Raw genomic sequence first — 27700 nt, forward strand, 5'->3', positions numbered from 1 at the left:
CATATGATTGTTGGGTTTTTCTCTGTATCTATGAAGCGCCTTGAGGCGACTTTTGTTGTGATTTGGCGCTATATAAATAAAATTGAATTGAATTGAATTGGAACAATACTTTGCTTTTATCCTCCAAGTTCAGTATTAATTATTTCTTTGGAAAAACTAAACCTCAAACATGCACTATGAAAAATGTCCGAACCTTATTGTGCACTTTGGTTCATAGACAGAAAGATTTACATCCAGAAACCCATGAAAAGCTCAAAGGTGTGTTTTTGTTGTGTTAACTGATTATTGTGGAAAATAACAATCACAGTGATGTGTTTAAAATATGTTCAGAATTTGCAAATTCAGAATTCATCAAGCCATGGCACACTACTGTTCCCCACATTCGCTGCCTGAATAACTTAAAATCATTGGTCCTGACATTGGCAATACCGGCCATGTATTTAGTTGGTATTGGATCGAACTGAACCAGCGCTCCTCTCTACTAATTGATCTGTTTATCTACTGTTTCCTCATCACACCACAGCAGTGTGCAGAATCCATGCCAAGCTGAACCTCTGACGATTTACAAAACGTTTCAATGAAAATAAACATTCAATTCATTATTTTGACATCATAGAAGATATACATGAAACATCACACACACACACACACACACACACACACACACACACACACACACACACACACACACACACACACAAAGCTTTATGGTTTTCTGTTAAACTTATTTGAAAATGTGAATAATCATAATGGATTTTCTTTCCCCCACATAAATCCACTGAATTTAGAGATATTCCGCATCCTCATGTAAGACTTCCGTCTCTAGAATTAGGGGGAGAAAAAGCTTTTATTGAACTTAAAGACATTTTATTTTCTCTTCATGCTTCCATAAATATGAATTCCTACTCTCAGAATCAGCAGCACCAGATGCTCATCCCCCTAAAACATCAAACATCTGTTTAATAACAGTGTATGTAACACTGCAGCTGCAACATCACCAGTGTAAAGATTTAAAGGAGTGCTTTGCAGTTTTCCAGCTTTAATCGCTGAGGATCAAATTACACAAATGTCAGCAGGAACCCTTTCAAACCGCTGAACCACATCAAAATGATCCCTGCTTCCTTTTGACGCAAGTGTTACTGAAGATGATACTGATGATGCTGAAAAGCAAATACTTCTTTAATAAGATTAATTATGTATTCAGTATAATTTATAACACAATGGTGTTTAGATCAGTTGCATTAATCCTTCCTTAATACTATCACAAAATCGCACGGTTTAATGTAATTACTATGTAAATGCACTTTTTCATATTTACCATATAATTTCTGTATAATAGTAATTCTAAGTGTCATTATCATCATAATCATAATTATTGGGGCAAACTATTGTTGAACTCTGGGGGTTTTGTCAGTGGGTAACACAGCTGACAGATTTCTCAGAGACATACAGCGGGAATCGTTTATAATTATTTATTTAGTCAAATAGTTTTCAACACATGTTTCTCAAATTTTAATGATTCTTTGGAACACAAATGACTATAATATGCATGCATATCGTGGTGTTTATTTAAATAGATAACTTGAAACAGCACAAAAGAGAAAACAAAATTCTTGTAGCGTACACATTTTCTGCAAAATAAAAGTTTTTTTTTTTTTTTTTACATTATCACAGTGTTAAACTTTTTTCTCTGTGTGTATTATTGTAGGGTCTACCTTACAATATAAAGCGTCTTGAGGCGACTGTTGTTGTGATTTGGCGCTGTATAAATAAAACTGAATTGAACCGAATTAAACTGATCACTGCCTGAAGTGAACATTTTTTTAAATTCATAAATTCGACCTGTGTACATGAAATGTACCACTAATTAATAAACTAACATCTATTACACATTGCACATCATCTGCAAGCGACAATAATTTACCACTTATTAGCCTAATTGATCTTTTTATGTGCTGCGAGCACGTGAAATAGATAACAGCGAAGACTGCCCATTACAATTCTCAACGCAGCGGTTTTAATTAGCAGCTATAAAGTCATATAAAGTAAAGGTTTTAAGCTGGAATTTGGCTTTAAAACAACAATGATTTAATAATAAAGGAATTTTCTTGCTAATTAATGCTTCTAACACTCTTCACGACGTTTACTTACGTCATAACGTGTCCTGGAGTATATGCGTTTAAACTATATTTGTGTCCTAAAAATATCTTGGAAATATATTCGGTGCTGCTATCTTTTCCTTTGTGTAATGGCACGTTATAAAAATAAACTGCATTAAAAAAATAAACTACTGTCACATTAAGAACGTAAAACCACACGGATCGGTCATGTGTCGCATTGAACAGGCACTGCGGTAGGCAACTATGATTTCACTCCGGGTCCTTCTTGTGTTAGAAGAAATATGGCGGCGTCCATGCTCTGCAGGAGGACGGCTGCCTTATGTAGGACTTTAAAGGACTTCTCATCTTGTAAAGCGGTGCTTTCTGTAAACTCTCCGTGTGGATTTTTATTACAAACAGCGTCCTATAATCCCAAACCTCTAAAGCTGAACCTCCGGAACCCGTACATCCCGGACAAGGACAGCGAGAAGACGCCGGAATGGCAGAAGACAGCCCGCTACGATAAGAAGCTGTTCGGTCGGTATGGCTCGGTGTCGGGCATCGATCCTGCATCTCTGTGGCCCACACATGAGGAGCTGGACAAGATTATTGCGGAGGAAAACCAGTGGCATCCCCCGCTAGAGGTGATGCTGAAGAACATAGAAGCCAGGGAGAAAGAGGAGAGCGAAAAACGGCTGGCGAGGTAAGGCTACATGGCTAACGTCAGTGCGTCCATTATCGGCAACGTCCTCACCAGTGTTTGTCATTCTGTCAAACACGTTTTCATAGTGCTCTCTTTCAAGCTTTTAAAACAGAGCACTTTTTAAAGCAGGATTTTTAAATAAGCTAATGTAAAATCAAATCGAATTAGAAATTGTATCTAATAAAATAGAAGCTTGTCTTAAGTGTACTGAAGAAGTGGCTGGCTTTAGTTCCCTTCTGTACCAGCGTGGCGGGCCTAATGAATTGTTACCCATTGAAAAGGGTCTGGTTTTAAATGTATAGAGGAAAATGTGTGGACAAATCCAGCTGTCTTCCATCATCCTAAAGAGACATTGAAAGAAAACCTTAGTAAGGTGCTTGGGCTCCACATGTAGTGAGAAACCCTTCAGTGCTCCTTCTTCCAGCTGTAGTAGATGGATATGGGTGTTTTTTTTTTACTAGTGGTGAAATGAAGTCCAAAACGTGCTGGCCTGTAGTCACTGCAAAAGCCAAACTGTGTGATTTACATCAATTTCACGTTTCATCACAGGAGGTCCTTCCTTCTCATATGACCCAAACCATGCTAGTAAAATGAGAACTGTGGCGTAAGCTTTTGAAAGTGTGAAAAGGCAGGAATGAGAATTAGCACCTCCAAGTCTGAGGCCATGGTTCTTCCCACTCCGAGTTGAGGAGTGGACTTCACCATCCATCTTTACAGTTGAGGACTCGGAGTGGCCCGACTGGAGGAATTAAACAATTTCAGGGTCGTGTTCAGGTGTGAGGGGTGAGTGGAGCTGAGCTTAAAAGTTAAGCTGTGGATTTACCTGTCGATCTACATCCTCACACTCACCTGAGGTCTCTAGCTTTGGGTAATGACCGAAACAATGAGATTGAGGATACAAGCAGTGGAAGTGAGCTTTCTCTGAAGGGAAGGCTGACGTCTCCCTTAGAGATGGGGTGAGGGGTTTGGTCATTTAGGGGAGGCCCAGAGTAGAGCAGCTACTCCACATTGAAAGAAGCCAGCTGAGGTCAGTCTGGCTTGTGACAAGGATGGCTCCTGGATTCGCTAGAGGAGGTAGCTGGAAGAGGGAGGTGTGAGCTCCTCTGCTTCGGCTGCTGAACCCACGATCTGGGCCCAAATAAGAAGAAGAAGATGGATAATTGTGACGAATCAGAGGCGTGATTGGTTTTCTTTGATCTTGTTTCCCTTGTTTCTGTGGGCAAGCTTAAAAAATATTATTTGTATTTTTTTTGGAGCTGTAGTAACGGCAGCTTTTTCCTCCATATTGTATGAATGCAGCACATATCAACAGAGAATGGGAATAAAGGGCTCCATGCCGGGGTCAGCCCGTCAGCAAATGTTTAAAGAAGAAGAAACCGAAACACCATCTGGCCCACTGGTCTCATTAGAGTGCAACTTATTTTTTTAAAAAACCTTGGCCGCACTTCTTGGATCACATCCAGTTTTTTTCTTTGTTGGAGACCCTGTTTGTGAACTAGTTACTTTAATATGAAAATGTGCTTAATGACTTAATGTTTTCATTTTGCAACATATTCCACGCCTTTTGTCATGTTCTTGTCTTGCACACTGAGCTTTTAGCTTAGTCACAGACTGGAAAAGGCTTTTAACTTTCTAGTTCTCTGCATGGATGATGGCGTACTTTGGTTAATCAGAGATTGAGATGTCTTTCATGAGACTCAAGGAAGCTTTAAATGTACACAACCATCCTTGTTAAACAGACAGGAATGTTATAATTACCATCCATCCATCCATTCGCTTCCGCTTATCCTTTTCAGGGTCGCGGGGGCGCTGGAGCCTATCCCAGCTGTCATAGGGCGAGAGGCGGGGTACACCCTGGACAGGTCGCCAGTCTGTGGCAGGGCCAACACACAGGGACAGACAACCATTCACTCGCACATTCACACCTAGTGACAATTTGGATTATCCAATTAACCTATCCCCACAAGCTGCATGTCTTTGGACGGTGGGAGGAAGCCGGAGTACCCGGAGGGAACCCACGCAAACACGGGGAGAACATGCAAACTCCACACAGAAAGACCTGATGGTGGAATTGAACTCAGGACCTTCTTGCTGTGCGGCAACAGTGCTAACCACCGTGCCGCCAAGTTTTTATAAGTTGCTGTCAAGTTATAATTACTATGTAGTAAATATCTAAAGTATTTTTGATGAGTCACTAGCTTGAACATATCTTAAGAAGCTTCCCCAGAGTTGATACCATAGACTGTAAACTAAAGATGCACGAAGCTTCCAAGTTTGAGAAGTGAAGTAAACTTTTTTTTCCAGGGGTGACTCCTGTGTTTGGAAAATATGTGCATAGGTATAGAAGCCTGTGGAAACATGTTGTTCATTTAGCACCATCAGCGGGTATACCTCGTGATTGTGTTGTCACACTGCGAACCTGCAGAGTCCCACAGTGTAACACAGATCAACGCCTCACTCATCAGATGTGGTTTCAAAACAGCAGCAGCACAAACACTCAGCTCAAGGCTTCAAAATGACCTCACTAACCAATGTGAAACATCACCGTCCGTCTTTTAGGTCCAGTCTAATCAGTGGAGTCCTAGATGTTCCAAGAAATGCTCAAAAGTCTCATTCCTTGAATTTTCTGTTGTGGTATCAGCTGTGAACTGACCTCAACTAAGCATAGCAGCACCTGCACGCAGGCATTCTGATGTCATCATGAGTGTAAACCATAGACAGTAATAAAAGCGTAGCTTCAAGAGCGTGAAGCCAAAGTGTAATAACCTTTAACGTGTATTCTTTTGAATGGCCACCAGATGGTGATACGTATGGCTTTACATTGACTTCTGTCCTGTACAAGTCTATGGTGAAGGGCTTTGTGTCTTGACTTCTCAAACACTTTACTTTACGGTCTCTGGGCTTACGTGACCAGTTTGTAGTGTAGCACAGCTGAATCAACAATTACATTAATCTCTAAGGACAAACTTCTTGAAACTGCTTCAAACCTGTAATACTTTTAAACTCATTTAGATTTGTGTGATGGATTAAAGTCCGCAGTTGGTTTTCTGAAGTGTAGCTGTGATATCCAAGTATTGTGGCCAAGTTTGTTTTCTTTCTTAAAGTTGCACTTTAATAAGACCAGTGGGCCAGATGGAGTTTCAGTTTTTCTTCTTCAAACGAGCTGACCCCGGCACAAAGCCCTTTATTCCCATTCTCTGTTCCATTCATGCAATATGGAGGAAAAAGCTGCCATTATATTAACACAAATACAGCTTTACACTTCTCACTTTCAGAGAAGTGAAACAGTTTGATCCAGAACTCCTTCTTTGACGGCTTTCTTTGTGTTCGCTGGTTTAACAAAACTCCTGGATGGAGTTGAAGAGAATCCCTGTGACACATCATCTGGTTCTTCCTCCAGACAAATTGAATCAGTTGAGTCCTCTTATTTCAGTTAGAGACACACTGAGAGGAATTAGTGAGCGTTAAACATTCCCATAGCTTAATAAAGGACATATGGAAGTTTAGTCTCCAGATCAGTTTAATTGGGATTCTTGGTGATGGATAGCAAATGTAACTGATCAGTTTTCTAATCTGTGTCCGAGTCGCTGTAGTTCCAGCTGTGCAAAAAGAACTGGAGCTACAGAGGGATCAAACATAAAACAAATTCCAGTGACAATAACAGTTTGCACTGCTTTAACTTTGCAGCTGGGCTTCATTCAGCAGTGTTTGGAGGACACAGCTCGACAGTTTGCATGTGCAAAGCAGAGGAGAGGACCTATATCGCACACAAAGCAGACTTAATAAATGGTGAAAACGTGGCGCTTCCAGCTGATTTTAAACACACACTCAAACATAAACTGGGGTCCGTTCTTCGTACCTCGCTTACTACATCCAAGATCAAATCATCGCGCCAACTTTGAGCTCGCTATTCCGGTTCTCCGAACACAACTGTTGTTGACGATTAGTACAGCTGGATGAAGTAATGTGAGATCACTGGGTGGCTTAAAAGGGGCTATGCATCAATAGTAGAAACATTGATCGGCAACCCTTTGATTGGGCGGCGAAAATGTCGAAGGAGCTCGCTCACTATTTTTCGGCAGCAGAGCAAGAACTCTTGATTGAGGGATTTCAGGAGTTTCAGAGTTTAATTAAAACGCAAGGGAACACTGCAAAGGCTGCAAAAGCAAGGAGAGAGGGCTGGCAGAAAGTTGCTGACAAATTAAACTTGTAAGTAATTTATTATATTATATTACATTATATCCTCTTTCACATTAGAGCCACAACAGGACCCACTAGAACATGGGAACAAGTAAAAGTGAAATATAAGAATGGTAATATTTATCACTTATATTGCTTTTAGTCTCTTGAAAAGAGACCCTGAAATAATCTGTTTGTTTATAACAGCAACCAAGAAAAGGGCAGAGCAAAAAAAGACAGGTGGTGGTCCTGCACCCCCTCGTCACACCCCGGCAGTGGAGCTGGCCCTAGGGTTGAATGCCCTCCTTATCAATCTTGCACCTTCTGCAATGGGTTGCTCGCGTACAAACGGACAGGACATGGCTGCGACAGACTTCCCAAATCCACCTTCGCTTTTATAGCCGTGGTCTCTCATCTTGATTACACGAAGTAATTTACTGTTACTACTCTAAAATATGAATTACATCTGAAATAATCAAATACATGAAACAGAATGATTAATAGTACATTTCCCTTTTTTTAGGAAATGACCTGTATGTATCTGTATGAAATCAATAAAAGAATCAAATACTGCATTATCTTTAGTTACATTGATAATATTTATTTATGGAAAAACAGTGGAAAAATATCGTTGTTGCTTTCGTATAAATGAAGCGGACATACCTGAGTGACAGCGATCTAATCCTGTTTACATAAAGTAAGCCTGCTCCCAAGCAGGTTTACGCTTACGGATCTGTTGCTATGACAGCAAGTCCCGGAAGATCACGTGAAATCGTCAACAATCAAATCCAGCTAACTTACTTAGCGAGGTACGAAGAACGGACCCCTGTTCTGGACCAAGTTATGTTTTCAGCACAAGTTACCATGGTGATTTAGCCAGGTAAAAAGAAAGCTACTGAAGCTTAAAGCTTAGGCATCGTTTTATTAGCTTATTGCTTTGCGTTGTTTACTGTTGCCGCTTCCCTTGAAACTAGTATGTCAGACAAAGTTGATCTGAGGCTGATGTTTGTGTTGTTTTTTTTTTTCAGGGTTTTTGAAAAAGTTTTAGTTTGATGGGCTAAGCTTAAGATTAATCGCTGTATGTGGTGTGTATCCACATACCATGGATGGCATTACCTTGGCCTCCAGTAACACCGTGAGGAATCTTGGAGTCATTTTTGACCAGGACATGTCCTTCAACGCACATATTAAACAAATATGTAAGACTGCTTTCTTTCATCTGTGCAGTATCTCTAAAATTACGCATTTGTTACTTTTAGGTTGGACAAATTAATTTATTATTATCAGGTTGTCCTAAAAAGTTCCCTTGAAAGCCTTCAGTTAATCTAAAACACTGCAGGGAGCGTACTGACAGCACCGGCCTTCTGCTCCACCATTTCTGATTTGCATAAAAATGTTATGCCTAAATTTGAACTTGACTTTCAGATGTTGTTTTTTTTCGGGGGGGGGGGGGGGGCATATTTGGGCATATTTGGACATCAATATCTCCAAAAACGATTAAAGTTAAAAACTCACCATTTTCACTGGTCTTTCCTAACATTAAATTGAATTAGGATTCTAGTTTAGGGTAGATACATCAAAAATGTTTGAGTGTTGACTAGTTAAAATATGAAAAATGAAACTGAAAGAATGAAATACTGGAGTTTCCAGATGGTACTGTAATTATAACTGAGAACATAATTTCTTAAATATATGTATATTTTTAATTTTTGAGACCTACTGCCCTGCAGGAGTCTAATTCAGGTGGCAGTGTAAAAACTTTAATACATAAAAATAAATGTAGCCAAACGAGTCAAACAGGATGATTTCACAGGAGGTGAACGCTCTTGCGAGGTCAAGCTGTGGTGTGTAAATGGCCAAACTGGTAATCTGACACAAGATGCTAACCTAATGTCACGACTGCTGCAGGGATCAGACCGTCGGTGTGCTGACTGTCTGAATGAGTGTTGCAAGAATTGTAATACATAAATAAAAATGCTACATTGTTGCATTTTAATCTCTCTTTGTACATTTCAAACTAAACCTGGATTATTAGTCAGCTCCAGGTCTTGACAGGTAGAGCAGGACTTGAAAATGACAAATCTGAACAAATTTCTTATCTTAGTTAAAATCAAAATACCATCTGGAAACTCAAACTTTGTTCTGTTCAGATAATAACACCTACAGATATTTCTGTGGCATGATTAATATCCGCTCCATCCAGCATGAAAATACCATTTTCTTCATTTTTTTTTTTTGACTAAGAATTTCACGTTAAACTATTCTGCATGCTTTATGTTACACTGTTTATTACAACTACATATGATTCAGAAATAATCTCGTGCAATATGGCATATTTTATTAGTGTGTGCTCAAATTTAGACTTTGCAGGAACACTTGATTCTTTTTAAATTAAATTAAAATTCAGACACTGAAGACACCGGATAGATTAAAGACCCTGACTTAGAGCAATGAAAAGTTCAGCCTTTTATCTTTTAACAGTGTTTAGGATATATATCCATCCATCCATTCATTTGCTTCCGCTTATCCTTTTCAGGGTCGCAGGGGGTGCTGGAGCCTATCCCAGCTGGCATAGGGCGAGAGGCGGGGTACACCGCAGCATGGTGGTTAGCACTGTTGCCGCACAGCAAGAAGGTCCACCTGTGTGGAGTTTGCATGTTCTCCCCGTGTTTGCGTGGTTTCTTTCTGGGTACTCCGGCTTCCTCCCACCGTCTAAAGACATGCAGCTTGTGGGGATAGGTTCATTGTTTAATCCAAATTGTCCATAGATGTGAATGCGCGAGTGAATGTGTTTAGGATATTCGTCTTCAAACATTGAATCAGATGTAGGGAAAAATGGTGTGAACAGTTAGCAAAGAGACCTTTTAAAAAAAAAAAAAAAAAAAAAAAGATGTAGATCTTGAAAAGTATTCAATACAGGAAACTAAATTTCACAGCAGTCAAACTACGTGTTCAAAGTTTGGACCATTAATTATTTACTTTAGGCAAACGGCACAGTTGATCGGAAAACCTTTAAAAACATTTGCTGACTTGAGATGGATGATTGCAGTTTTTCCCTTTGTGTGTTTCTGTCGGAGGCTTCTTCCTGTTAAAGGGAGTTTTTCCTTCCCACCATTGCAAAGTGCTTGATTGTTGGGCACTGTTCACCTTACAGTGTGAAGCAACTTGAGGAGACTGTTGTTGTGTTTTGGAATCAGACGTTATGTTAAGTTGTTCTGACATGAGCGCTTGTACCAAATTTCCTGTAAAACCACGATATCCACGCCAGGACATTTCTCTCAAAATCAACGTTAATTACCAGCCAGTATGATGGACAGCACTAACATCTGCTATCTTTTCTATTTTCACCGCAGAGAGAAGCTCATTGCCGCAAACATGGCCAAAATGCCCAAGATGATAGCAGACTGGCGCAGAGAAAAGCGTGAAACCAAACAGAAGCTAAAGGAGGAGAAGGCTCGCCGTACAAGGTTGCTGGCTGAGGCCAGAGAGCGTTTTGGCTATGCAGTGGACCCCCGCAGCCCCAAGTTCTTGGAAATGGTTGCTGAAATAGAAAAGGAAGAGAAGAAGAAGAAGAAACTAATGAAACGCAGACTGAGAGAGGAGCAGGCAACAGGCTCCGATGCACCTCCTGCTGCCTCCTCGTAGTCTTGGACCGAGTCGTTAAAGACGTAAATAACTGTTGGGCCTGGGTCAGATTGTGTTTGATAGTTTTGAAGGTGTGCTGTGTAGTACAGTTCAAAGGAACCGTTAAAATGACTAAAAATAAGTTTTGTCCTTCTGTGAAGACGTGACAATTCCAACTTTGTTTTTCAGGACTGCTCCAAATAAATGCAACCTCTGCACAGATGGAGTGGGTGTGTTTAAAGCATGACACGAGGCCAAGTTCAGCAACTTTCATGATTGCAGAACATGAGAACAATTTATTTATACAAAAATAATTTTTACACAAGTTTTCTGAAAAGCGCACACGCCGTGTCTCAGCACGGACGCGCAATTCATTCGAGCACACCGACGCACTGAGTGTGAACAGCAGTAAGCCGTAGTTTAGCCTCACGGGCTTTGCCGTGCTCTCATGCTGCACCCGTACACGAGCCAGTCCTCCTTCATGCTCGTTGTCTTTGTCTAAAATATGTTTGTGCAGCTGCACATGAAATGCTCTAGCCATCTCAACACCTCATACACTATCAAACCTGTGGCAGTAGCAGCGTCTAACCCTGTAAGGTCCAAGTTCTCATCGGTGACGATGAAGTAACCAATCCAAACTCACTGGTGGGAAAAATTAAAAACTTTGAGGGTAAATTAAAGTTTGTGTGTGTCTGTAGGAATGCAGAATAAAAAGTCCACATTTGGGAGAAACATTACTTTCAGAAGCCAAATATCAGATTTTAATGTGTTTGGGTTCGTAGTACTTAGACGTCACAGGAGTGACTACTGCACGTTACACAGAGCTCTTTTAGAACAGTAAAATTAATTCATTGCATTTCATTAGGTTTTAATTCTATTAAATATTTCTCGTGGCTTCCAATTGCTTAAGATTTGGTGTTTAAGTGTAAACAATAAAACCATGGCCTATAAGTGTGTTAACCTGTGGAAGGTGAAATTAAAGGTCCCTCAGCTGTGCCTCAAATATTCTACAGACCTTTGTCCAGTTTAAATTGTGGAGTGCATATGATCACACAAAGGTAAACCTGACCACAGCAATACCATACCCCGTGTACACTTGTTGAAAAACTGAAGTAGCTGTAACTGTGAGGGGAATCGAGACTCCAGCGGAAGGAGCCGAGCAGTCTTAGAGGTGGGTGTCATCATCCTCACCGGGATCAGCTTTGAGTTTGGCAAGAGCAGCGTGCACCCTGAACTGTGTGCGAGACTCCATGGAGTAGTCTTTGTAGTTGTGCCTGTAAGTGAGAACAGCAGACGTGGTGAGGGCGTGTCCTACAATGAACACATTATATGCTGCTGTTGGATGCATGTTGCTAAAGCACATGCAAGCAGATGGATGAGAAATGGATAAAACAAGCGTTTGGCATCAGCACCCTTAAAGATGATCATGCTTGAAGAGCTGGAGTCACCAGTTAATGGATCGTGCATGTTTACACGGGGATAGGGTGACCTCTAGTGTTCCCTACAGTAGCTAACAACCATTTTACTGCAGTCCTATTTAAGAGACATGAAATGAAGACAGATTATAATTATAATAAAAATATAGGTGACAGAATGCTATATCACAATATTTACCAATATAGAAATGGGGAAAAGGGAGAACATTTTAAAGCGGTCTGAATTGGCACAACTTGTTACATTTTAGCAAATAACCCCTAAAAACATCTTCCTAATTTTGCATTTCAGGATTCTGTGAGTTTTACACTAATTTTGTTTGCTTTTGGATACACACGAGCTGTTTCGTAGTGCTTCGATTTTACACCACGCCAAGATAACCTACCAACTACAATACTAACACACCATAAAATAAAATAACATAACCACATGTTATAACCAAAGTATGCAGAAGAGCATCTCTGAACACACGTGGTGTTGAAGCTCGATGCGGATGGACTACACCAGCAGAAGACCACACTGGGTTGCCACTCCTGTCAGCTAGTCTTGAGTTCACATGAGCTCGTTGAAGCTGAACAATAGCAGATCGGAATAAAGTCGCCTGGTATGATGAGTCTCGTTCAGGTGGGGTCACGTTTGGTATAAACAACATGAAAGCATGGATCCACCCTGCCTTGTATTAACAGTTCAGGCTTTAAAACAATGCGCATTTTATATTTTTCATTGTTTTTCTCATATTTTAGTTACTGTATTGAAGTCTGGGGGAATACATATGAGAATACTATAAAACTTCTAAACTTATTACAGAAGAAAGTGATACGAATGATTCATAATGTTAAATATAGAGAACATACAAATAAATTATTTATAAAATCGAAATTATTAAAATTAGGAGATTTAGTGAAATTACGGACACTATTAATTCTGTTTAAGGCTAAAAATAATATTTTGCCCTTTAAGTTACAAAGAGTATTTTTATTGTGTTCAGGGGGAGAAGATAGCAGAAGGAAATTTTATTTTAAGCATCAGTTAGCTGGGACTACACAAAGATTAATGAGTCCAGCGGTTAGGAGTACACGACTGTGGGACTCACTTCATTATAATTTAAAGAGTTGTATAAATTTACATTGTTTTAAAAAGTGTTACATGCTTAAAACGATAACTGAATATGAAGAATGTGAATGAAATTGGAGTTCATTGAAAAAAGATCCATTATAATTTTTTGTTTTATTTATTTTAATTTTAATTTTCTCCTTGTTACTATGTGGAGCGGTTATTCTGATTGTAAATGTGTTGTTTGGTTTGGATTAGGACTGGAGATAAATGTTAATGTTAGTTTGTTCCCTGCCCACTTGTAATATAAATTGGATTGCAGATAGGGGGCGGGGTCTAATAAGAATATTTTCTTCTTCCTGCTCCTTTTCACACATGGTTGTAGTGTTTTTGATACAAAGTGTGGTTGGTTTGTTAGAATTGTTGTACCAAGTGTGAAATAAATGAAATGAAATGAAATTGTGACATAATTTTGCTGGGGATGTTATCTTGGCACCCTGTCCAGCCCTTTATGACTGCCACGTACCCACTATCATGACAACCCAAGGTGTACCTAATGAACTGGCCAGCGAGTGTATACGTAATTTTGTTTTGTGGTGCAGCATGCCAGCACTTTAAACTTCCGTCCAACTAATTAGTGTCATTTACTACTCATTTACATACCGTTGGCACTAAAGTGAAGCTGGGCTCATCATCTGCTCAGACTGAACTCAAATGGAAGCAAAAACGCGCGGCTATGTGAGGCACACTATGTGGGCTTGTTCAGTTGAAAGCCAGCTGAATAAGGTTCTAGCTCCCTGCCAGTGCCGCTAAAATGGTAGAAAACTAGTGCAAACTTTTATATTCAAAACAGAATGCTGCAGTCTCACAATAATATGGAGAGTGAAGACTAAAGGAGTAACTTACTTGGCCTTGTGCAGTATTTTAATAGCTTCGTCCCTTCTGCCTTGGTCTATGTAAAGCAGACTGAGCTCCACGAGACAGTTGGGCACCAAGTAGTGGTCAAACCTGATCTTCTTTTCACTGCAATAAGAAGCGAGTTAAATATTCATTCAACACGGACGTTCATTTAAGACATGATCCTGCACTGTACTCAATGTGGCATCCTTGGGAAGGCTGAGGGTTGTGCTGCAGGTGGCTGACCAATTTGGTGAATAAACAAACGTCTCTCATGAGGACTGTCAGTGTAATTTAAGCTGGAAGTCCTTCTTGATTGCCACGCAAATATTCACACTGTGACGTAGTGAGATGAGAGTTTTATGGCTGCAAAACAAACACGGCACTGAAAGGACGTCCAATGAAGAGTTACCCTGATACGTTTTAAAAGGAAGACCTGCAGAATTTATGCAATGTTTGGAAAATCAGAGAAAACACTGATGTAAAAAGCTTGTATTGCAGGTTTTAGTAGAAGAAAGTAGGAAGATTCTGAAGTACTTCTGCCACTAATTCAAGAAAACACAGTTCTGACATAAACGGTAGTAACCAGACCGAAAAGCAGCGCACATTTTGGTGCTTTATTTTCCTGAGCTGTGATACACTTTAGATTCTAGCCAATCATTTTACGTTTCCGAGGATAGTAGGCGGGTCCAGGTACGTACGTTCTTTTAGAGCAGAGCTACAGATTAAAAATGCCCAAGGCGAAGCGGTCAAAAGTCTGGCTGTACTTCACAGCAAAAGATGCAAACTCAGCAGCTGCAACAAGTGCTTTAAGCTGATACTGTGATACTGTCAAAGGAGGTAACACCTCAAATCTGATGAAACACCTGGCGACGCATAGCGTTTTTTTAAAAGCCGAGAAATGCGCCGTATTTGATAGCTTGCTGCGAGACCTCACACCGAGCACATCTACTGCGGGTGTGGTGCCTGTTATCGACCCGGAGTTTGCAACATCCCCCAAAAACCCGAAGAGGAGAGTCCTGGCCCCTAGCCCTGCCAGTGTAGCAGAAATGATGAGGATGATGATGCAGCAGCAGCCGTTCTTCTCTGCGTGAGTAGCTTCATGTTGTTCGTGTGTAATTTACGTTGAGTAGGCTAACCACGTTATTACATTAATGCATGTAAGGTGAACTAGCAAACACCATCATAGCTACATGCGGCTGTCTTCTTGTTTGATGGCAGATACTCCCTTCACCCTGGCCAAAAAGGCTAAAATGACCAAAGAAAAAGTGGAAAACAGTTAAACATGAGAGGTTTTTGGACAAAGTTTGTGTTTTTTCCATTGTTTAAGCTGCTTCCAGCCAAGAATGATACCATATATGCCCCATAGCTGCAGAAAAGGCTAACATTGTTATCTTTTTACAAAAAAACAGCTGAACATGAGAGGTTTTTGGACCAGTTTTGTGTTCTCCATTCTTTAAGCACCGGTTTGAGCACCGTTTAAGCACCGGCACCGTTTCAAGCACCGGTATCGGATAAAACCTAAACGATACCCATCCCTAGTGTTATCCAGTGTTGCCAAAAAAACGTTGCAATGAAAAGCTGATATTCATTTGTTCACACAAGATTAATCGATTCTGAAGAAACTGCTTTCATTGTGAGCAGGAAATAACTTGCCTGCGTCTGAAACTCTGCTCACCTGGAACACACTTTGTTAAAGCACTCTTCAGCAGCCTGGAGGAGGCCTTGATTCTTCAAACAAAGGCCCTTCAACATGTGGATCACACAGCGGTCGTCCACGGTGTACTCGTTTACTGCAGGGGACGGAGCAGACACCATTAGCAAACATGAAAAACTGCGTGTTCCTGTTTCACAGTTTGGAAAAGGGCAGCAATACCAGGAGCTTCCAGTAGAGAGCGCTCTGCCTCCACCAACGTCTGCATCATGCCTTCAGTTAGCTCTGGTCTCTTGTTGATCATACTGAATCCATTCCACATGTACATCATTTCCTGTAATGAAGCAGTTCATATTGTTGGGACGCTCTTTAATCAAACATAGCAGTCGTTATATGTATTTATTTAATTCGTAACTCTTACCAGCACTGGTACAGGTAACCTGACTGGGAGGGCAGCCTTGTAGCGTCTGGCTTTACGAATTGCAAACTTCTCCGTTGGAGGAGACTTCCCCGCTATCTTCTGCTTCAAGGTGGGCACTTGTCTAAAATGACAGGGGATACACAAAGACACACCAACGAATGATTCAGTTAGTAAGACGACAGCTAAGTACACCATGTGACTGTTTGGCATCGTAGTGAGTGTAGGCTGTTACTCTGCTGTTTACCTCAGCTGTCAATATGTGTCTGTGGCTATTTATTGTAAATAGGCTATAAGACTTTGTGAAAGGATAAGAATGGATTGACCAGCGAAGCTCACTTCTTTCCAATGACTGCGATACGGAGGTGAGTTGCTGAGGCTACCACTATTAGCCACTGTTAGCTGCTGTTAGCTAGCGTCAGTAGTGAAAATTTCTTTGACATGGATTTAACATTGTTGGACTTAGCAAATAAACTCTCATGTGATGTAAGAATGTAATCTCTTTTTATCAGAGGGAAAGTTTGACTTTTAGGACCCTTGAGCCAATAATTAGCTGGCTTAATGTTAGCTTATGACCAGCTAATATAATGTTAGCTAACGACAAAATGTTTTTGTGGTTTCGTTTGTGGTTTTGTTGTTAGCTGTCTGGAGATTTGACGAGTGCATGTCTATTTGCTGACAATAAGTAATTGCAACAATATTGGGAATAAATAAGAATGTCATTTCACGCTTTCCTTTGTTAAAGCCCTGACGTGAGATCAGGAGATGAGGCTTGAGGTAAGGAGGAAGAGGATGAGACTTTATTCAGATGCCAGTCATGTTGTCTCTTTCCTTTCTGTTTTTGCTTCTAGAAATGTTCCCTTATAATAAATTTGCCTTCACAGCAAGAAACCTGTGAGTTCCTTTCTCCTTTGCTACATATGTGGATGGTCTCTAACCACATGTGTGATTAAACACGATTAAGTGGAATAGCTATGTCCATCCAGGCCACTGTATTCAAGATGGCAGGGCAACATGTTGGCTTCCACAAACTGGTGCCTACTCAATCTGTAGGAAGACACTAATTAACATTTTCACTTCAAAGTTTGGTCTTCTCCATATTCTAAAGGAAAAATATCCTTCCCATTTAGCTGTAAAATGTACCACGGTGTTCATCCATGTGAAAAATGAAACCAATAACCAAAGTGCCTGAAACCTGTATTCTAACTGAAAGCATCAGATGGCGATACCTGTGGTAGTATTACTTGTTGAAGAAATAAAATTCAGTTTTTAGGCATGTCACGTTTCAGAATGGAGGGTTATGTGTTGTACGAAACCACATGCTCATTGGTTAAGGACCTGTTATTCACAAACCAATGAATGTGACGCAGTGACCTACGTTCCTCTTTATTGTGTCTAGTTATTTTTTTGCAACCAAGATGGTGAAATGTTGTCTGTATTGTAAGCAAAAAGCACAGAGACATTTACGTGAACTATACCGCTCACCTCACAGCATCTATACTGGTAAAGAGGAAGTAAGGATATAATCCCTGCTTACCTAAAGAGTTCTACCTCGTCCTCCCCAAAAGGCCTGGCCTCATCTTTAGGCAGCATACTGAGGTAAGCAGCTTTCATGTACACATACATGGCCTAACAGGGAGAACCATAAAGAAAGGATTCATGTATTAAATCTTCAAAATGTCTGACAACAAATTTTATTCTGATCTTCTCCCGTCATCATTTCTGTACCTTGGACCAACGACTCTCCTTGCTCAGCAGGTCGGCGTAGAAGTACGCCATCTTCCATGCACGCTTGTACGTGAAGCACCACATCAGCTCCCAGTAGCACATGTGGTGAAACTGTTTCCATGTCTGCTGGGCCTTACAGCCGTCTTCAAAGAATTTCACTGCCTGAAAGCACAGAGAAATTAAACCGTAGAGCAGAAGAACACGGACAGTGACGAGGCATGTTGGACATTCAATATTAACACTGGGCGCTGGTTTCTTGGAGCTCATTTCCTTAAAAACATAGAAACACTGCCACAGCAAGTGACGTATCATAAATGCTCCTCAGAAGTGCAATCAAGCAATGTTTTCGTGACACACCTCATCAATGTTCCCTTTGATTTCCTCAGTTCGACCAGCAAAGAAGAGGAATACGGCCCCCTAAAGAAAAGAGAGAAATGTACAAATCTAAACACTGTTAAATCTTCATCTATCTGGAAGCAGGCGCATCATACAACAATCATTCTTGGCAGTGTTTGATCAAGAAACTTTCATCCGAGCGCTCAGTTTGTTCTCTGGGATGGGCTGTGAGTAAAAGGTGGAGCAGAGAGGATTGTGCATTTACAAGAATGTGCGTCACGTGGAGTGGTAGCGATGGCAAGGATCGGCAAGGATCGTGGGAGTGGAAGTTTGAGACAGTATCGGGTCAAAGGAATCAAGATGTGGATGGATGGCAACATGAATACAATCAATGACTGTGTGAAAACGATGGTGTGAACCCGTCAGAGACGATATACATTTACAAGCAATACAAAAAAACAAATAATAAATGATTCTGTTTTGCCTTTTTGGCCAAAATTCCCATCTGTTATCATCGTTTGTTCTGACCACTATAAGGATCCTTCACTGTGTGTGGAGCTGCAACTGGTCAAAGTTTAACCACATTACTCTACACGGTTTCTTTGTTGCTAAGTTCCACTCTTATCAGCTACTCTCGTGTGTGCAAATATGAGTTCAGCTAATGTCATCCCACCATCCATTTTCTTCTGCTTATCCAATTCAGAGTCAGAACTGGGACGGAGCCTATTCCAGTGGTCACAAGGAGGGAGACGGGGTACATTACGGATAGTTCGCCAACATAGCTAACAGAGAGGGACAGACATCTATTCACACTAGAGACAATTTAGAGCCACCAGTTAACCTAAACAGTCTTTGGACTGTGGGAGAAAGCCAGAGTACCTGGAGACCTATGCCAACATTACACAAATCCAGCTAACCACCATACTACTGTGCTGACTTCAAATACTAAAAATTATGAGTTAAAAATTCCTACAGCCCTGTGTCCTGTTTTTCCTGGCCAAATGTTAGAAACCCAAACACATTCAGTTAATGGGGAACTTAAAAAAGGTCACATTTAGATTAAAAAAACAATTTGATCATCAGAAATGTGTTTATTAATCAGCCAGTTGTCACAGTGCTGACTACAATGCAGTCAGCTGCAAAGTCATCAAAACTAAAACATTTAAACATCAAAACAGAAACGACACATTAATAATGAACTCTAAACAACAGTATCGACGTTTCATAAGTTGGTGTATTTATTTAAAAAATAAAATCAGTCAAATCTGAAGCAGCAAACCAAAAGACTCTTCTCCAAATACTTACTCGTCATGTAAACATGGATGTATTTGAAGAGCAGCCAGTGCTACCGACAGTTACAAAACACACAATGGCACTGACAGGAGTGCAGGCTAGTTTTCATTCTTTGTGTTGATTAAACAAGAGATTTTATTTCCATGGGAAGGAAAACTGGAAGCTATATTCTGCTGCCTAACGTAGCAGAGCGTATGATAATGCCTTGAACTGAGCTGCTCTGGGCTGCAGAAGACATTACTGGGTTGGTGGTAATAACTTTAGCTGTTTTTTTAAATGCTTGAATCATAGTTTAGCCTGTGGTGCAGTATATGGTTGAAACATCATGACTACCTCAAAAGTTTACCATAGCTGGTAAACTAACTGCTGACACACTAACCAGCAGGCCAGCTAGTCACAACGAAACCCTGAAAAGTTCAATAAAATAGCCTCAAATGTTTTTAGGACTCCTTTTTCCATTTTATCTCACACTTGCAGACTGAATCAACCAATCACAATTAATCTGACAGGAACTGATTTTCTCACATAATGTTTCCACCTCAAATGTTGTCTGTTAGCAACAATGCATCTCCACCCCAGTCTGTGAGTCATTTACAGGAGACTAACACACAGTTGGTAAACAACATCATTATAAAGTGGTTTATTGTGTAACCAGATAAAAATGCATTTCATTTCTATAACACTTTTAAAACCAAAGTGCTTTACACTAAAATAAAATAGAATAACAAAACTGACGCTGCACACATTCACCATGTTTACATGACACGTCCCAACAGCAGCCCATCATCCAATTACAGTTCTAGACACCAGCAGTTTCCAAACGCTCAACAAAAAAGGTCCTTAAATACAACAACTGTTCCAGCTGATGTCTGAGGTCAGAGTCAGCAACAACAGCAAAGACACGAGCCCCTTCTGAAATAAGTTTGATCACAACGTGATCCGACTGACCGAGAAGCCAACATTAATGATCCTGCAGCATTATCTACCACCAGTGTTGGTCAAGTTACTTGAAAAAAGTAATCAGTAACTAATTACCAATTACTTCCCCAAAAAAGTAATCCCGTTACTTTACTGATTACTTATTTTCAAAAGTAACTAAGTAATTAATTACTTAGTTACTTTTTAAAAACAGGATTTACAACCTGAATAGGTGATAAAGTGATAGATCTTTCAGCCCAATTCTACTTTTTCTACATAATCCATCATACAAAATGTAATCAAATGGAAAAGTCTCTTTTTAAAACTTGTTTTATTAGTTTTAATCTTTTAACTTTATGCATCAAGCAAACATTTAATTATCTGCAACATTCTCTGACTGGAAGAAATTAGTTTAACATTTAAACCTATTTTCTGCACATTCCAGCACATAAAATAAAATATTTTGTGTGTTTACACTCAGTCTTTCAAATAGATGCAAGTAAAACACAGCAGAAAATAAATAAAGTCAAAGACTAGCGGTCCTGTTGCTCTATTTTCACCTGTAAAGCAGGAGTGGGGTAGGCGGAGGGTTACCCTGGTGCAGGTGTGCAGCGGTCAGTGGAAGAATCCGCGAGTTTCTCTGTGAGTTTCCCATTACGTCGTAGCTACTCGGTGCTTGTTTGGAAGTTTAGGGGTTTTTTTCGCTGTAAAAAGAAGTTTTCTTCCCACGCACAACGGACACTAATGTTTTTGTCACTTTTTATGGAATCAAACTCAAAGTAAGGTCAGTACTTCCACGCTTTAAACGCTGCACGCTCATACTCTCTCTGCACTCGATATATGATCCATTGTTGATCTGCACACAGCTGTTGTCACGAACGTCGCACTCGCTTACGTCACTGTCATGAGACATTCTCGCAAAAAATCACAGTTTTAGTAACGCAGTAACGCAGCGTTCCTACGGGAAAGTAACGGTAATCTAATTACCGTTTTTGCAATAGTAATCCCTTACTTTACTCATTACCTGAAAAAGTAATCAGATTACAGTAACGCGCCCATCTCTGTCTACCACTTATGTATATACAACCCCATTAAAGGCTTCTGGATGCTGGATTCTGTAATTAGCCAGTGCAAGGCTAATAACAGTAGAGAGTTATACTCCAATGTATTCCAGTTTAGAAGTAACAAAGACGTGCATAATCCTTCGCAGATCAGATTGTTGCAAAGATGTTTTTAGTCTGGAGGTTTTTCTGAGGTGGAAGAAACTGATCTTTACCACCGCATTTGTTTGTTTGTCTAATTGTAAACGTGTCAAAAGTTTTTAAGCTGTGTTTTTAATAAAAGGAGTTAAATAGCTCAGGTAATGCTTCAGCCTCTCAGTTAATACTGGAGAGCTTCGCTTTTGAACTGACTTAACTGTAAGAAAGTGTGGGATATCCAAAAATGCACTCATCGAGCCTTCTTATGTAATAGTGATTTCCAAGATTCAAAGGTAAATACAACCATAAATCATCTGTTATGTTGGCAGATAATTTGACCACGAGGGAGCATGCAGCAAACAAAAACAGAACAGGCCCTGAGACAGATGCCTGTGGAACTCCAGGTGTCACATTAGTGACATAGGTCACCCAGGGGGAGTCACATGCTCGACTGCTGCACAGCCTCCGAGTGCTCACCGAGTAAGTCACAGTCAAAAAGGTTAAAAGCAAAACTGAGATAGAAGGACAAAAGCAGACTCAGTACCACGAAAGGCCCTGAAACCTGACTGAAAGCTCTCATAGTCTCTAGTCTAGTAAGGACAACAGCTGAATACAGACAAGTTTTTATAAAACCTTTTTAAATAATTAGAGTAAGTTACCCGTGGGTAGCGCAGACGGAAAGGTTTCAGCAATCTCTCAGCTTCCACCACCTCTCCCTCGCCTGTCCCTGAGAGGATAAAATGGACATATAATATAACACAGATGTCTTGTAGGAAGGATTTTTTAAAAAACCTGAATTTTAGCACCACCTAGTATGAATGTGAGGAAGGTGTAGTAGCAGAGCAGCAGCAGAGCACACAGCATAGAGCGCAAGTTCATCCCCGTCGCACCGTCGTTCAAAAGAGACAAGCCGTATTCCTGAACAGGATTAAAAAGAAAACATAAAATAACAGCTGTCAGCTAATGATTAAATACACACAGGTGGAAGCGTTTGTTCATTGCACCTTGTCTCCAGAGAAGCCTGCGAACTCCAAAACTTTGAGTATCCGCGGAGGGAAGAGAGAGAGAGTCTGTAAGCAAAGAAGATAAACCGAATAATACGAACACGTGATTATACACATGCAGCCACCCAGCAGTGCAAATATATAATGTGGGACATACCAGGTTGAACGCCCCAATCCCGAATGCTATTCCTCCCTCTAAGTGAACGTGGCTGGGTTCTTTGAGGCAGTGGTGCGATTTTATGAAGGAATGCAGCTCTCTGCATCATGAAAGACAAGTATTTCTAATCACACAGCTCATCATATCACCGTTTAACTACAGAGGTTGATGAAAGTAAAAACATGGAGGCGTTCAGGACACACTTGTTCGAGACTGCATTTGTGATAAATCAGCAAATCCTTCAGCTGTAAAACTGGTGAAGTAGCCGTTTAAGAATCACAGTGCAAATATGTTTTAGTGACTGCGTTATGTTTAGACAAGTTCAAAATTACTTTAATTACTATACTGCATTATAAACATTACACGTTTACTTAAAAGCAGCTTCTTGTTTCGTTGTTTACTTACTTGTAAATAAGGTAACTGTTTCGCACTTTGATTCCTCCTTTGATAAAACTCACCATGTTCTCATCCTGCAAAACAGAGCAAGGAAAGCATCGCTGCAGTTTACCTGTGTGGTGTTTGCAAACAAATTTAACATGATGGTTTTTGCATGCTGTGTGTTACATGAGGCAGGTTCTACAGCTTGTGCAGCCTTAAGAAAACTAGACTGAGGTTGTGCTGTTTTTGAAAGTGTAGAGAAATTGTTACTTTGTTAGAAGGATATTAGCATACTGCACCTGCAGGAAGGTGAGGGCAGCTCTTTGGAGTTGACACTCTGCATAACAGACTTCTGCGTGGAGCTGCACTGCAAAAACATCCATGTATACACAGATTACATGATAAATTATATATGATGAAGTGTAAAATATAGGTATACTCCTTGGTTTGGTGTTCATCTACCAGGCAGGTGCTTCCTAGCTTAACCCTCCATGTGTAATCCTGACTGAAGACATTTAGTCAGCTTATCAGTTCGAATACATTTTATTTATATAGTGCAAGATAACACCAACAATTACATGGTAAAAATGGCCTGCATTTGTATAGCGCTTTACTCAGTCACTAAGGACCCCAAAGCGCTTCACACTACATCCAGTCATCCACCCATTCACACACTGGTGATGGCAGCTACATTGTAGCCACAGCTGCCCTGGGGCGCACTGACAGAGGCGAGGCTGCCGGACACTGGCGCCACCGGGCTCTCTGACCACCACCAGTAGGCAACGGGTGAAGTGTCTTGCATGCAGCCAGGAGGCAGCCTGGGATCGAACCATCAACCTTCTGATTAGTGGCTGACCTGCTCTGCCACCTGAGCTACAGTTACCTCAAGATTCTTTTATAGAAATGGTAAAGACCCTATAATATGAGACATACAGGCCCCTTTATGCAAGAATGTGGAGAGGAAGACCTCTGAGCTCAGGGTTCGTAGCCTCAGCTCAGAGTGGCGAGTCAACTGCAGACAGATCGGTTTCACTGCTACAGCAAGGAATGAAAAACAAAAGTTGTCTGAATGTGTTCATTAATAGCTGGAGTCCGTCAGTGCTGGAACAACTATTGTTCATTTCCCTTTTTCTAGGATCTCTGATCTCTTTAACACACTTTAAGTCACACTGTTAAAGCAGATCTACAGGTACAAGTGTGAGTCTGCCAGCCAATCACATTCTGAAATACTCAACATCTATAACTTTGGTTGCAGGATCATTTTGAGCCAACATCAGTAACACTTCCATGCATCGTTAAACTGTAATTCTTTGGTTATCCTGATTTTTTTTCTTAGCTCAACTGTCATTTTAATGTTTCCTATATAGGTCCACAACCTGCACTCCCATCAGCCTCAGCTATACTGGAAAAAACTACATGCAAAATACATGACAGCATGTTGGATTACACACAGTAAAAATGATGCACGCTTATGATCAGTTTTTAGCGACGTCAGTGAGATCACGTTGGTGTATCATAGTGGAACTTTTTGAGAGGAAAATGTGGATTCTGTTCATCCAGATGTAGTAACTTAGTCTCAGACTCCTCCTAGACTGCAGAAAGAACTTGCATGAGTAAAGAAACATTTTCCCCACCAAATATGCAAAGTCCAGGGGTGTTTAAAGATATCTATTTAAGTACAGGCATGTGGGGAAATTGGCTTCTTCAAAAAAATGTAACTAAATAATAGACATTTCTCCACTGCATTCTTGTCTTGGAAGGATCCTTTAAAACTACACGAGTGGCACATTTACCTTCAGAAAGTGACGCCCCTGCTGATTTGTTGGAAAGGCTGGAGGACTTCCGCCGAAACCTGAAAATAAAAATCAAATGGCACTCCAGGACACTCAGACACTGACTACTGCAGCCATGTTATCTGACACATCAACCATTTGCCAATCAAATGTGTCTATTTTCTGTTATCTAAGAAGTGAATTCTATTATGCAAACACAGCCAAACTGGTACTATGGTCACATGGGAGCCATAAAAGTACATGCAGGTCTTAAAATTTGCCTCTGTGGCTCGTTGAATGTGGAGGAATAGTTCACTGCATCCAGACTGAGGATTGGGGGGGGGTGGGGGGTGGGGTGGGGTGTTACCATCGTTAACCTTTGTAAGACAGAGTCAGGGGACAACAACCTCGACATCCTGACCTCTGACAGACCTCCTGGGCACTCTTCATGGTATTTCCTGCATTGGTGATGTCATCCTGCTGGAAAGTCATCATTGCCTGCATTTCCAACACTGTGGCGTAGATGAGAGCATGGTACATGCTCTCATTCACTCTACATAAAAAACACAGAGTTGCAGGATCAACATCACACCTCAGGCTGTAAGCAAACACACAGTTTCTGTATGACCTCTGCATTTCCCTGCTGCGCAAAGATAAGAGTAAATATCTGGCTCTTTTTATTCTTCCTATCTCCCACCATCCCAGTCCGTCTTGTGCACAGTGTTTATTTTGCAGGCCTAACAGTCTGTCCGCTGTTGAATCAGACCTTGGGCGTCAGCTTCGGCAAACACTTCATATCCTGGAGAACTGAAGCCTGACAGGAAGGCCACTGCTTCACGCTTCACACCATATACGTCTCTAAATATCACCAGAGGCTAAAATACTGCTGACATCACACTGAAAATGTGCACGCTGTGAAACCAAGCAGGCACACCACAAGCGCATACAGCCTGCACCGTAAGAGTTAGATGAGACCTGACTGTGGATTGTTGTGTCACCTCGGTCGCAGCTTCTCCAGGCTCTCGTTGAAGTGGTTGTTAAGGAAGAGATCCAACGCCTCCATACAGTCATCCAAACACTCTTTCAGGGTCATCTCAGAGGACCTGTTGCACGCACGCACACACGCACACACACACACACACACACACACACACAGCTGTGACTCAGGGTAAAACAAGCCTTGCAGTGTTAGCATGATCTATTCAGGTTGAGCGAACATGCCTCCCAGTGAAAGCTGACATCCGCGTTTACATGCAGCCTTGTTTACTTTGTGAAATTTGCCTAAAGACTGGTTGTTTAATAAGATCGCAGCAGGTGGGACAAAATATTAGATTAAAAACATGCGGAAGCCTAATTTAGTTTTGTTTAAACTTGTAGTTTGCAGTAACACTCTCCGTTTCACTGTGTGAAAGAATGCGACACTACACAAGTCTCCTTCCTGGTGCAGCACAAACTTTTTAAAATCTGCTCATTCACGTTTCTCTGCTACAGACAAAGGCGAATAATCACATTTATAGATCTGCTCAGGCGGCTTTTCACCATTTGCCGGCGATATGTCACCGCTGAAGTGGACAGACCCACACATAAACACTTTGTGGGAAACAACTCCAACTTTAGACGTGACCTTGACTCTTCACTCGCCTCCGGTACTCACTTTTCCGCGGCGTTTGTCTCTCTCCCATTGGACATGTTCGCTCTCCGGGCGGCGCGCCTCCCAACACCTGTTCGGAGTTCAGCGGCACTCGCAGAAAACCGGGACGCATTCAGCTCTCACACCGCGACACCAAGCTTTCAGCTCTCGCGCTTCTTCGCGTTGGCGTAAAAGCTGCCAGTTAAGCTACCGAGGCTTTGCTGTCAGTTAAAGTTGAGCAGAAATAAGAACGTGCACTCCTCTGTGCTGATCCAACAGCCCGATACTGCGCATTGCGCAACAGAAGCGCAGCTCCTCCGCCTACCTCTGTGGCACCACTGCCACGCAGACACCGTAGCACTGATCAGTGTCAGGTGCTCGCAGCTCTTAAAGATCCATCTTAGTCTTGACTAAGAAGTTCAACAGTGAATGGCACCATTTCCCTTTGTCTTCTCCTCTCAAAAGTGAAAATGTTGAGTAAATTCTTCTTTGCGCCATTGCTGCGTCTGATGCCATATGGACGCGATGATGGGCAAATATGATGAGGAGACAGAAAAGGGAATATTAATTCGCTGTTAATCAGAATTTAAAGGCAAATTATTTTGTTGCTGCTTCGTCTCTGGTGCCTAAATAAGGAAGAGGTGAGTGTACTGTAAAATTCACGCGTGTGTAATTCCACGGAATCGTGAATAGGGGTCAGTGTTGTAGTTATACCTCACGAGGAGACACAGATGCCAGAAGTGGTTCATCATCTAATAATCTAAATGTTTTTATTTATTTTCTTTTTAAGAAAATTAACAGTTATTCCAAAATCGTGTTCATACAGCCCCTCTCACACTTTGCATCCCTGCTATGAACCACAGATATCAGTGCACTTGTTTGACAAACAAAGACAAGCAGGGTGAGATTGTGGGTAAAGGGTGGGACAGAGATAGAAAAATGACTTGTTGCAGTTTTGTATTTTCTAATTCATTTTAATTCTTTTTCAAATTTAGTTAGACTTTTTGTTTTAGTTTCAGGTGTACCGAGTAGGTTTGTTTGTTTCTGTTGAATGTTTTACTGTTTCAAAATGTTTCGTTTTTATTATTTCACTTTTAGTCTCGTCAAGTATTACTGCACCGCAAGATGGAGGAAAATCCGCACAAGTATTTCAATGAAAACACTGAACTTTTTGGAAATGGACTCACAATCCTGCAGACATCCGAGGCCCCAAGAAGCGTGTGC

General features: G+C 40.9%; 2 protein-coding genes and 1 long non-coding RNA gene across 4 annotated transcripts in view; 2 read left to right on the forward strand and 1 right to left on the reverse strand.

Annotated features, from left to right (window-relative positions):
- Positions 1-27700, forward strand: part of LOC146520819 (uncharacterized) — a 447384-nt gene that overhangs the window by 92160 nt on the left and 327524 nt on the right. The gene's annotated exons all lie outside the window — the stretch shown is intronic.
- Positions 2364-10825, forward strand: gadd45gip1 (growth arrest and DNA-damage-inducible, gamma interacting protein 1). Its single transcript, XM_085157084.1, has 2 exons — positions 2364-2802; positions 10335-10825. The coding sequence occupies exons 1-2, from the start codon at positions 2402-2404 to the stop codon at positions 10624-10626; spliced, it is 693 nt and encodes a 230-aa protein (XP_085013210.1). The 5' UTR covers positions 2364-2401; the 3' UTR covers positions 10627-10825.
- On the reverse strand, positions 9373-27096 carry LOC146520822 (tetratricopeptide repeat protein 39A). 2 transcript variants are annotated; one of them, XM_085157075.1, is made up of 18 exons: positions 26501-27096; positions 25845-25949; positions 25268-25399; positions 24868-24926; positions 23374-23441; positions 23102-23166; positions 22697-22796; positions 22540-22605; positions 22345-22453; positions 22195-22262; positions 18147-18206; positions 17790-17951; positions 17599-17690; positions 16065-16185; positions 15866-15977; positions 15668-15782; positions 13999-14115; positions 9373-11879 (listed from the first exon to the last, which is right to left on the reverse strand). In XM_085157075.1, exons 1-18 carry the CDS (start codon positions 26533-26535, stop codon positions 11771-11773), a joined length of 1695 nt encoding a protein of 564 aa, XP_085013201.1. In that variant the 5' UTR covers positions 26536-27096; the 3' UTR covers positions 9373-11770. The 2 variants fall into 2 exon arrangements, with proteins under 2 accessions (XP_085013201.1, XP_085013202.1); XM_085157076.1 differs by lacking the exon at positions 26501-27096 and adding an exon at positions 26356-26488.

Source organism: Neolamprologus multifasciatus, chromosome 4 (genome assembly GCF_963576455.1).
Source record: "Neolamprologus multifasciatus chromosome 4, fNeoMul1.2, whole genome shotgun sequence".
Lineage (NCBI taxonomy): Eukaryota > Metazoa > Chordata > Actinopteri > Cichliformes > Cichlidae > Neolamprologus > Neolamprologus multifasciatus.

Excerpts from the sequence above, each read along its gene's own strand:
- gadd45gip1 (XM_085157084.1), top strand. The coding sequence starts at position 2,402 with ATGGCGGCGTCCATGCTCTGCAGGAGGACGGCTGCCTTATGTAGGACT. Across the intron at positions 2,803-10,334 it reads AGCGAAAAACGGCTGGCGAG|AGAGAAGCTCATTGCCGCAA; the intron begins GTAAGGCTACAT and ends TTTTCACCGCAG.
- LOC146520822 (XM_085157075.1), bottom strand. The coding sequence starts at position 26,535 with ATGTCCAATGGGAGAGAGACAAACGCCGCGGAAAA. Across the intron at positions 17,952-18,146 it reads TCAAAGGGAACATTGATGAG|GCAGTGAAATTCTTTGAAGA; the intron begins GTGTGTCACGAA and ends CTGTGCTTTCAG. Across the intron at positions 16,186-17,598 it reads GACGAGGTAGAACTCTTTAG|ACAAGTGCCCACCTTGAAGC; the intron begins GTAAGCAGGGAT and ends CTGTCATTTTAG.